Here is an 11,050-nt window from a genome sequence, read left to right on the forward strand (position 1 = left end):
TCAATATCATAAAAATACGACGACGAAGTTGGTATACACTACAATTGACTTTGGCCGGAAACCCCCAGTATAAATCCCATCCCATCATCTTCTATTCTGCTCTCACTTCTCACTCGAAGCTGGTTGTTCTCCCGTCTTCACTCATTCTCTCCCTCATCTAGCAAGCTCATACTTTCTGCCCTCTTCCAAAACATAATCCTCATCGTCTTTCTCTCCTCGTTTTTTAACCTACGGCCTTGAGTTCGTGTTAATTATATATGGTGTGTTTTGTTGAAGAAGCTAATTGCTGGTTGAATGGAGGGAGGGATTCATACAGGGACGACAGATGCCTCTGCTTTTAGAGACTGCCTCTCTTCAGCGTGGAAGAACCCTTATGTTCTCCGCCTTGCTTTCTCTGCTGGGATTGGTGGCCTTCTCTTTGGATATGACACAGGCAATTACTCTTTCTTTCTCATGCAGATAATTTCTGAAATTAGAAAATAATTAATTTTGTTGGCATGCCGGAGTTATATCCGGTGCTCTTCTTTACATTAGAGATGACTTCAGGTCTGTTGATAGGGAGACTCTGCTACACGTACTCATCTTTCTAATTAGTTATTTTAACACTATTATATTAAAACAATCCAAAAAATAAATTCAAATTGGTTGATTTTATTATGATTTTTTTCAGAAAAGGCTATGCTTTAAATAAATGAAAATGAAAAAAAAAAAAAAAAAGCTGGATTTTGGTTGATAGCTGATCATCATTCTTTTTATGTTATCTTTTTAGTGGGCATCGTATATTAATTTTAAATAATTTAATAGTATACTAATAACTCTATTAGTTGGACTTTGTTTCTTCTTCTAATTATTTATCAGTAATGATGCGGTCAAGTGTCTGTCTAGGCTTCTGTCCTGAACTTTCTAGGCTCAGGAATCCAAATCAAAACAATTTAATATCTGGACAGTTTAGTCACAGAACAAAATCATGTGTTATATTTAAAATATATTTATATCTGGATAGTTTCGTCATGCAACAAATTGTGAAGGAAAAAAAAAATTAAAAAATAAAGATATTTAAAAACACATCAAAATTGAACACATTAGCATAACAGTTAAAAAAATATCAATAAAAAAAATCCAAAAATACTAAAAAAAATCACAAACATTGAACGGAATGAGCTACACAAACCGTTCAAAGATGTCATGGCTCACTTGTCTTTGAACTGCTCATGTGGTCTACTACAGTTATTGTTGGTGACCTTTTTCGATATCGTTGGAGTTGTCTTGTTGAGATCTTTACAACAGTATTGATAATATCATTAGAGTTTTAGTGTGCTTCCAAGATTTTTTTTTCTTTTCTTTTCTTCCTCCTTTACTAATTAAATTTTATGTAATTTAAATTATAAAATTTAAACGAATCTAAGATAACATTTCCTCGGAAATCACAAAAATTATCTCTAATTTTTTAAATTATATTATTTTTTAAAATATTTCTTACACCATATTTTATTTTTTCATGCTACAGTCCAAACAATAGTTCAAAAACTTGTTTAAGAGGTTTAGATGGGGTGGCTTTTAAGAAAGTCCTCGTTAATTCACCCTTCCTTTCTTTCTTTCTTTCTTTCTTTCTAACTAATGAAAGTTTTGCTCTTTTCATTCATTTGTAGCCATCATTTATCATTCTTAAGCTAATTTCTGGCAGATATCCGTTTCCAGTAACTTAGCAACAACCCTCTATACCGAGGTCTGAAGAATGTTTTAACAACTTGGAGATTCTTTACTTTGACGAAACAATAAAATCCATAATCAACCCTAATGTACTCAAAATTCAAGTTAATTCTAATATGATTTTTTAAAAAAATTTCTAATAGAAATAACATTAGCAACACACTTTGGACCGATTATATATGGCGCATCCTGACTGTAAATTATGACCCATAAATAGGAGAGCATTGTGAGTATGGCAGTTGCCGGAGCAATCATAGGAGCAGCAATTGGTGGATGGGCGAATGACCGATATGGGAGGAGAAGTGCAATCCTCATAGCTGATTTCCTATTCTTCACTGGAGCTGTTATCATGGCTTCTGCTCCTGGCCCAGCTCTTCTCATCATTGGTAGAGTTTTTGTTGGACTCGGTGTTGGAATGGCATCTATGACTGCCCCTCTCTGCATTTCAGAGGCTTCTCCTGCAAAAATCCGAGGTGATCTTGTCAGTGCCAATGGATTTCTCATTACTGGCGGCCAGTTCCTCTCTTATCTCATCAACTTGGCCTTTACCAAGGTAAAGCTAAAACTGAAGCTCTGTGAATTTGCCCATTACCATGCAAGCTTATTTGAAGTTCGTTTTATACCCAAGTTTGTAAGAGAGATTTTTCACTAGACAGGTTTATTTGATACTTACTTGTACATCACATGTTCTGTTTGGTAAATACGACAATGCTATAACTTGCCATGTGTTTTCAAGGCACCAGGAACATGGCGGTGGATGCTTGGGATTGCAGGAGTTCCAGCTCTGCTGCAGTTCAGCCTAATGCTTCTTCTTCCAGAGTCCCCCCGCTGGCTATTTCGCAAGGTTCTCCTTTTATTTTTCTCTAACATTTGCTTTCCTAATTCTTCATAAGAAATTCTATTTTTCCTACCTCTAAGACTTTACATACTGCAGGGAAGAGAAGAAGAAGCCAAAGCCATCCTCAGGAAAATATATCCAGTTGATGACGTTGAAACAGAAATCCAGGATCTAAAGGAATCAATTGACAAAGAAATTCTGGAAGAAGGGGGTTCTGAGAAGATCAATCTCATCAAACTATTGCAAACCAAAACAGTGAGAAGAGGACTCATTGCAGGTGTTGGCCTTCAGGTTTTCCAGCAGTTTGTGGGCATTAATACAGTCATGTATTAATTACAGTCCCACTAATACCATGGTTCAGTTGGCTGGTTTTGCTTCTAACCAAACTGCACTCCTCCTCTCACTTGTCACTGCTGGGTTCAATGCCTTGGGCTCTATTGTGAGCATATACTTCATTGACAGGACAGGAAGGAAGAAACTCCTAATCATCAGTTTGTTTGGTGTCGTAATCTCTCTTGGACTTCTATCAGGAATTTTCCGTGAGACTACAACTCACTCACCGATCGTTATAGCAACTGAATCAAGCTTTGCTGCCTACACCTGCCCAGATTACAGTTCAGTCACAAATGCTGCTGGTTGGGACTGCATGAAGTGTTTGAAGGCTTCACATCCAGATTGTGGGTTCTGTTCTTCAGCTTCTGATAAGGTACATTACACCTACCACTATATTAATCCTACCCATAGCATGGTTCTCATTAACCAGTAACCAGCTACACTGCAATAAAATCTCAATTCTAAAATACGGGATGTTCAAAAGCTAACAAAACGTTCAACAATTTGGACCTCCTTGATATTGAATCGCTAAGCTCGCTAATAAAATGAAGCGACCGACTTGAAACACGGTATCCTTCCCGCTACTGAAGAATGAGAAACAACTAGTGTCTGAGACATGGAAACAAACAGAAATACTTTTGTCTCAACTAATTCAAAAACCCTCCTTCTAAGAAATCCTGCCAGAGTAATCTATGATGATGTTTTATTGCAGCTACTGCCAGGATCATGTTTGATCTCAAATAGCACAGTCCGTAAGAGCCATAGGGAATGGTACACAAGAGGATGTCCAAGCAAATACGGATGGGTTGCACTAATTGGCCTGACACTCTACATCATATTCTTCTCTCCAGGAATGGGTACTGTCCCATGGATTGTCAATTCTGAGATCTACCCTTTGAGGTTTAGAGGGGTCTGTGGAGGAATAGCTGCCACTGCAAACTGGATCTCAAACCTCATCGTTGCCCAGTCCTTCCTGTCCTTAACACAAGCAATTGGGACATCCTGGGCATTGTAATTTTTGGGATCATATCTGTTGTGGCTTTGATCTTCGTCCTAATCTATGTGCCAGAAACAAAGGGGCTTCCAATCGAGGAAGTTGAGAAGATGTTGGAGCTTAGAACCCAGCACTACAAGTTCTGGGAGAAGAGTTCTGGCCCATTAGAGAAGAGCCAAGAAATGTGAGGAGTGGAAGGATGACATCCGTTTGAAATTCGAATTAGGGCTTTCTTAGGGTATGCCTTGTTTACAATCTAGCAAAGCATATAACGTTTCTCACCAGTTGATGCCTTCATGAAGAATGGGACAGTCCTCAATTTGAGTCAATAGTTCGAATGCTAATCAAGTCTTACTTAACATACTCTCTTTTCTTTTCCCAAGGTTAAATGCCACTGTTGATAAAATTCTATTGACATCATTAGCATTCAAAATTACAGGATAGCTAATCAAGTCTTATTTATAAATTTTTTTTATATTCTTTTTTTTTATAATATGATCAAAAATAATAATTATTCAAATATCCACGACTTCCATAAAACATACCCCATTTATTTCTTTTTTATTATTTCTTATAAATAAAAATAAATTAAGGAGAAATCCTACCTGCTTGGCATACTGATTATGAACCACTCATGTCTTGAAATCTAACCAAAACAATAACTCTTGTTATTAACCAAAATATTTCATTATCATCTTTTATACCAACTCTTGGAATTATATAACACACTACTTAATTATTTCCATATAATTATCATATTTTTACACTAAATATACCAATAACATTTATTATTTCATTTTTCATGTTACGAATCGGTTCGACTAACTTACCTTTTCATATCAAACATTTATTGTTGTTGAAAAAACAAAAGCTATAAATTTAATTTGAATGATAAAATTAAAAACCATAAAAACTGACAAAAAGACCAAGGAAAAAACCAAGAAATCAAAAGAAGTACCAAATTTAAATATTAATTATTATTCAAAAAAACAAAAAATATAAAATTGATTTGAAAGATAAAATTGAAAGCATAAAAACTTTAACAAAAGGGAAAAGGAACAAAATAAGAAATCAAAAGTAGAAGGACCGAACCGAAAAATATTATATATACAAATAAGAATTGAAGGATTAAATTGAAAAATAATAAAACTTTAACAAAAGGGAAAATGACAAAAATAAACAATCAAAACTAAAAGGACTGAATCTGAAAAAGCAATAAAAATAGGGACTATAATGCATCTCTTGTATAAGAGAGAGAAATGAAGCAGGGAAAAAGAAAGGGCAACTGGCAATAAACCGGTCACCTTTAGATAACACGCACCAACCATAAAGGAAGACGACACAATAGAGAACAAAATGAGACGACATAAGAAAAATTTCAACCACCGGGAGGCGCTGCACACGCTGCCCAAAATATGTGGTGCCTCCCTCGCGTTGGCGTTTTATGCACACGCCAACAACTTTTTGAATTAAAAAATATTTATTAAATGTTAAATTAATTCATCACCCTTGACCAACCTAGTAATTATAAAAATAAAACCTTGAAGAAAAGACGTCAATACCCCTATATACACGGCCTTTTTTTTACTCCAAGGACAATTGTATAATTGTACTTATCCAACAATGTTAGCTTTTTTTATTATTATTCTAGGGGTATTTTAGTTATTTTATTATGCATTAAAAGATGAATCAAGAAAAACACCCCTAAACAAATCAATAATGACAAATGAATTGTGTGAAAAGACGAAGACACTCTTGAATCAAAGATAATCAATTTTTTAGCCAATGACATATACATCACTCCCATATTCTAATGAATAATAAAGTGTCTATGGCTATAAGGAATTCACCTTCCCTTTTAGTATATTTTTTATTTTTTACATGGACAACTCTTGACCTCAAACTGTTTATATGGTACTAAATCATTGGCTCATGCTCTACTGTAGATTGGATTAATTTTTTTTAATGTAAAAATATATCCAAGCATTCTCAACTTGTTTTATAATAAAAAACATCTAATCATGAACTCAAAATATGATATGTATTGGTTGATATTTTTTAAAAATATTGATACAATGACATATTGGATGTCATTTAAAAAAAATATTGAGACAACGACATATTAGAAAGACCTGGATTAACCTGTTAAATCTGCAATCCAGGTCATAAAATCATGATAACCCAATAAAAATCAAATCAAAATAAATTATAAAATTCAATTCCTAATCAACCTAATGTTGACGGTCGAAATTGAAAAAAAATAAATTAAAAAAGGATAAAAAAAAACCAATTCAGCTCAGATTAACCTGCCAAACCCGCAACCCTAGTCATGAGATTGAGATAACCCTATACAAAGCAAATAAAAAAAAATCATGAAGCTCAATTTCCAACCAACTCAATATTGAAAGATGTAATCGAGAAAAAAAAATCAATTAAAAAAGGACAAGAAAAAACAACTCAAAAAAACTTGAGCTAACCCCTTAAACTCGTGACACAAGTCATGAGAACATAATAATTTCATAAAAAGAAATTAAAAAACTAACTAAGCTTTATTTCCAATAGATCCAGTGTTGAAAGTTGAAATCAAGAAGAAAAAAAAGCTAAATCTGTGAGACTAGGATAACTCCATAGAAAGCAAATTGAAAAATAATGTGAAGCCTAATTCCCTAACAATCTAATATTAAAGAATGAAATTAAAAAAAAACTAAAAAAAAGATTGAGTTGTTGTAAGGTGAAATTGAAAAAAAAATTCAATTAAAAAAAGACCAAAAAAATATATTGAGTCAACCCGTATCAACCCATCAAACTCGTAACCTGAGTCATGAAATCAGGATAACCTTATAGAAAGCAAATCAAAAAATTTATGAAGTCCAATTAAAAAATTATTCAATTAAAAAAGGTGCATAAAAATGAACAGATTCAACTTGTCAAACTCGTGATCCGGATCATGAGATCAGGATAACCTCATTGAAAGCAAATCAAAAGAAATTTTGAAGTTCAATTACCCCATGCTGAAGGATGCAATAAAAAAATCAATTAGAAAAAACAACAAAAAAAATGATCGTAACCAAATCAGGTTAACTTATTAAACTCGTGATCTAGGTCATGAGACTGAAATAACTTCATAAAAAAAAAATAAAAGAAATCACAAAACTACATTTCCAACATATCTAATATTGAAAGTTGAAATTGAGAAGAAAAAAAAAACTAAATCCATACGACCAGATAATTTTATAGAAAACAAATTAAAAAAAATTACAAAGCCCAAATCCCAAGTAATTTAATATTGAATGATAAAATTGAAGAAAAAAGCTAAATGAAAATTGAGTTATTGAAGAGTGAAATTGAAAAAAAAATCAATTAAGAAAGGACCAAAAAACTGAGTCAATTTGGATCAATCCATCAAACCCGCAACTCAGATCATGAGATCGGGATAACCCCATGAAAAAAAAAAATATACGAAGCCTAATAAAGAATATATTCAAATAAAAAAGGAATAAAAAAATGAACATAGTCAACCTGTCAAAAAACAAATAAAAAATATATGAAATCCAATTTCCAACCAATCCAATTTTAAAACATGAAATGAAAAGATTCAATTAGAAAAAACAACCTAAAAAACCCAATTCAAGAGTCAACTTAAGTTAACATGTTAAACTTGCAACCATATTAATTACATTAAGATAAATTTATAGAAAGTAAATAAAAAAAATTACAAAGCTTCATTTTAGAGAAATCTATTATTGAAAATTGAAATAAAAAATAAACTTCATAACACAGGTATATAATCCAATAAAAAAAATTATAAATCAATGAGACCACGGTCAAAGGAAAAATTATCATTTTGTCACATACTTGTTCGCACAGTATCCAGATGTTATGTCAAGTGAATAATGAGTAAGTTGTTGTAGTTTTATTCTATTTGTATGATGTTTATATATATTGCTGCAATGTTGCTTAATGTTGCTTGTATTAATTGATGGAATTATTTTTATTGTGCAGAGGGAAAAGCAAAACTAGCTTTTCCATAATTGGAGATGACCACTCCACAGCCTCTAACCCCCCGGCGAGCAAACCACTTCTCCATACTTGTTAATGGCCAACCCTTCCCCGGTTATCAACCCCTATCTCCACACTTGTCAATGGCCAACCTGTCCCCGGCAACCCTGTTGATAGCAATGTCCCCGACTACCCCTCCATAATTAACTTTTAGGGGTATGAATTTTAGGGTGATGAATCATATCTTAATTAATTATATACTTTCATATAGTTCATGTTACATTAAATAATTGTTTGTTTTTTATTCTTAATTAGAACAATATGTAGTAGGATCAAAATATAACATTCTCTATATAAGATAACTTAGTAATATCAAGTCTAAAGATCTCTTACACAACCGTCGCGAGAATCTTTCCATAAACACAAATGATGTCTCCATACATAATTCTCATGCGGGCCAGTTCAGTGTACATGTCATTTGACAAGCATCTATATATTAGTACTAGGTGTTATAAGTTATTTTTGGGTTATTCCCCAAAATTTACCTTTTTCCTTGTAAAAAAAAAAGCAAAAGAAATAAAACAAAAAGATTGGTAATTTGGAAAAAGCTAGCTGAGGAAGGTCCCAGATATATACAGAAGAATCAAGTTGGAATTTTGGATGAAATTTGGAGCCTAATCATACCTCAATGTACCCAAGTGATGTGAACCTCGTGATCACGTGGTCACGCAACCCACAATCAAGATTGAGATCTGATCTCGAAAAGCAGAAATAGGTCTGATAGGAGTGTGACACAATGAAAACCTGCCCCAAGACACCAACATTATTGGAATGAGTAGAATGACGCCACGAAGCCAATTAATCTTCGATAAGTCAAATTCAGTTCGTTCAAAAATTGAAGAATGCAAGAATCACTCTCACACGTTAAAATTGAAAAATTCAGAAGTAATAATCATCAAAGGCTGCTGAAATTTAGGTTAAATGTGTTTAAATAGTTCTTAAAAGTAACCCTAATGGATCTACCCTTGTGGACTGAACTGACCCCCATACAAAACTGAAAAACCCATAACCTGATCCAAACAAGCCTTGGATCCTAGCTCAAAACAAAGTTTTAATTAAGCCTAAACATGAAAGAAAATAATAAAAATAACTAGTTTATCATTAAATACCGCTAGCCCTTTTTTCCTTGTGTAGCTAGGATGAATAAGGAATCCTTATAAGAAAAGGTTTCTGAAACATTAATGAATCCTTGTCACACTTGGAGATTATATTGCAGTTCATTAAAGATCGTCGTGGAACTAGGAAATTTCCAAAACCAACTACCACATCCTTGTAAGAAAAGAAACTTAACCAAATAGGAAGTCCACAAGTCAAAAGAAAGTAAATAACAAAATTCATACAGCCTCTGTTGACCAGAATTCCCATGCCTTCCCAACACCAATTGACCTGAAATTTCAACCCAAGGTAGGACAACATGTCTAGAGAGTTCACGTAACATTTTAACCCAATCCAACGGTCAGATTGAGAATTATGATTGTTGTCGTAAACCTGAACTGTTGCACATTTTACACCGAAATCTGAATCTGACCTTCTTGGGTCGTATCCCAAGGCTGAACCATATCACCAAGACTAGAGAAACAATGTAGATTCTAGGTCAAATTAAATGATTTTTGGACAGATCTGCATAAAAATCAAGTCTAGAGATATAATTAGATTTTTAATAGGTCAATTTGATTTAAACATGGGCCAAATTAAAAGTTTGATTATGTTTAAGAATTAATTTGGGTCCAATTAAAATATTTAAGTAGGTGCAAGGACTTAATTATACTTTTAATGGGTCAAATTAATTTTTTTTAGGGACTTAATTGGTGAAAATTAAGTTTGGAAACCCAATTCGGGCTTAATTAAGAAGATTGGAATTTTAGAGGACCAAACTTAATTTTTACGAAGTCAATTGATTGAAATCAAAAGTAAAATTGTAAGAAAATTGATCACGCAACTCACAATCAAGATTGAGATCTGATCCTGGAAAACTAAAATGGGTCTGATAGGAGTGTGACACAATAGAAACCTGTCACAAGGCACCAACACTATTGGAATGAAATAGAATGACGTCATGAAGTCAGTTAATCTTTGATAAGTTAAATTCAGTTCATTCAAGAACTGAAGAATGCAAGAATCACTTTCATAAGTTAAAACTAAAAAAATCAGAAGTAATATTCATCAATGGTTACTGAAATTTTTGTTACATGTGTTTAAATAGTTCTTAAAAATTAACCCTAATATATCTACCCTAGTGGGCTGAACTGAACCACATACAAAACTAACCCAAAAACATTAAACTGAAAAGCTCATAGCCTGATACAAACAAGCATTTGATCCTAGCTGAAAAATAAAGTATTAATTAAGCCCAAACATGAAAGAAAATAATTAATATGTCATTAAATACCATCAGCCCTTCTTTCTTTGTGTAGCTAGGATGAATAAGGAATTCTTATAAGAAAAAGATTCTGAAACATTAATGAATCATTGCCACATTTGGAGATTATATTGCAGCTCATGAAAGATTCTTGTGGAACTAGAAGATTCCCAAAACAAGCTCTCACATCCTTGTAGAAAAAGGGTCATTGTCAAATAGGAAGTCCACAAGTCAAAATGAAGTAAATAATAAAATTCGTACAGTATGTTCTGACCTATATCGCAAGTCCTTGCCGAACTCCAATTCACCTTAAACTTTCCCCAACATAGACCAATACCTCTGGAATCTTTTGGTAAGGTTTCATCTCAATCAAACGGTTGGATTTGGAGTTATGCTCAATATCATAAAAATGGATGGTAGAAAAGCTTACACCAAAATCTGAATCTGACCTTGCTTGGGTCGTATCACAAGGTTGAACCATATCAGCACCACAGAACTTATAGGGGGAGGAAATTATAACTGCCACTTATATACTTAATAAATTAGCCTATAAATAGTTAGAAAAGACATCATATAAATTATGAAATGGTAAAAGACCTTATAAATACCTTAAAGTCTGAGGGTGTCTTGCAAAGGTAGTACCTGATCCTAAAAGGGTTAAGATGGGACATAAAACTATGGATTTTATATTTATTAGATATGCATATCAATTTCTTGTACACAAGTCAATTATTGGGGATGCTACATTCTTTGAATA

General features: G+C 33.1%; 1 protein-coding gene and 1 long non-coding RNA gene across 2 annotated transcripts; one reads left to right on the top strand and one right to left on the bottom strand.

Annotated features, from left to right (window-relative positions):
- LOC18097742 (probable inositol transporter 2) lies at positions 1–4,234 on the top strand. The gene is given in 8 exon segments (XM_024598960.2): positions 1–430; positions 501–574; positions 1,928–2,263; positions 2,447–2,554; positions 2,645–2,878; positions 2,880–3,254; positions 3,594–3,885; positions 3,888–4,234. Coding segments are annotated over 8 exon segments (1,731 nt in total). The 5' UTR covers positions 1–294; the 3' UTR covers positions 4,064–4,234.
- Positions 1,739–2,649, bottom strand: LOC127905174 (uncharacterized). Its single transcript, XR_008058947.1, has 2 exons — positions 2,384–2,649; positions 1,739–2,168 (listed from the first exon to the last, which is right to left on the bottom strand). It is a non-coding gene; the product is annotated as an uncharacterized LOC127905174 (long non-coding RNA).
- Positions 4,235–11,050: the final 6,816 nt, after the last annotated feature.

Source organism: Populus trichocarpa, chromosome 4 (genome assembly GCF_000002775.5).
Source record: "Populus trichocarpa isolate Nisqually-1 chromosome 4, P.trichocarpa_v4.1, whole genome shotgun sequence".
Taxonomy (NCBI): domain Eukaryota; kingdom Viridiplantae; phylum Streptophyta; class Magnoliopsida; order Malpighiales; family Salicaceae; genus Populus; species Populus trichocarpa.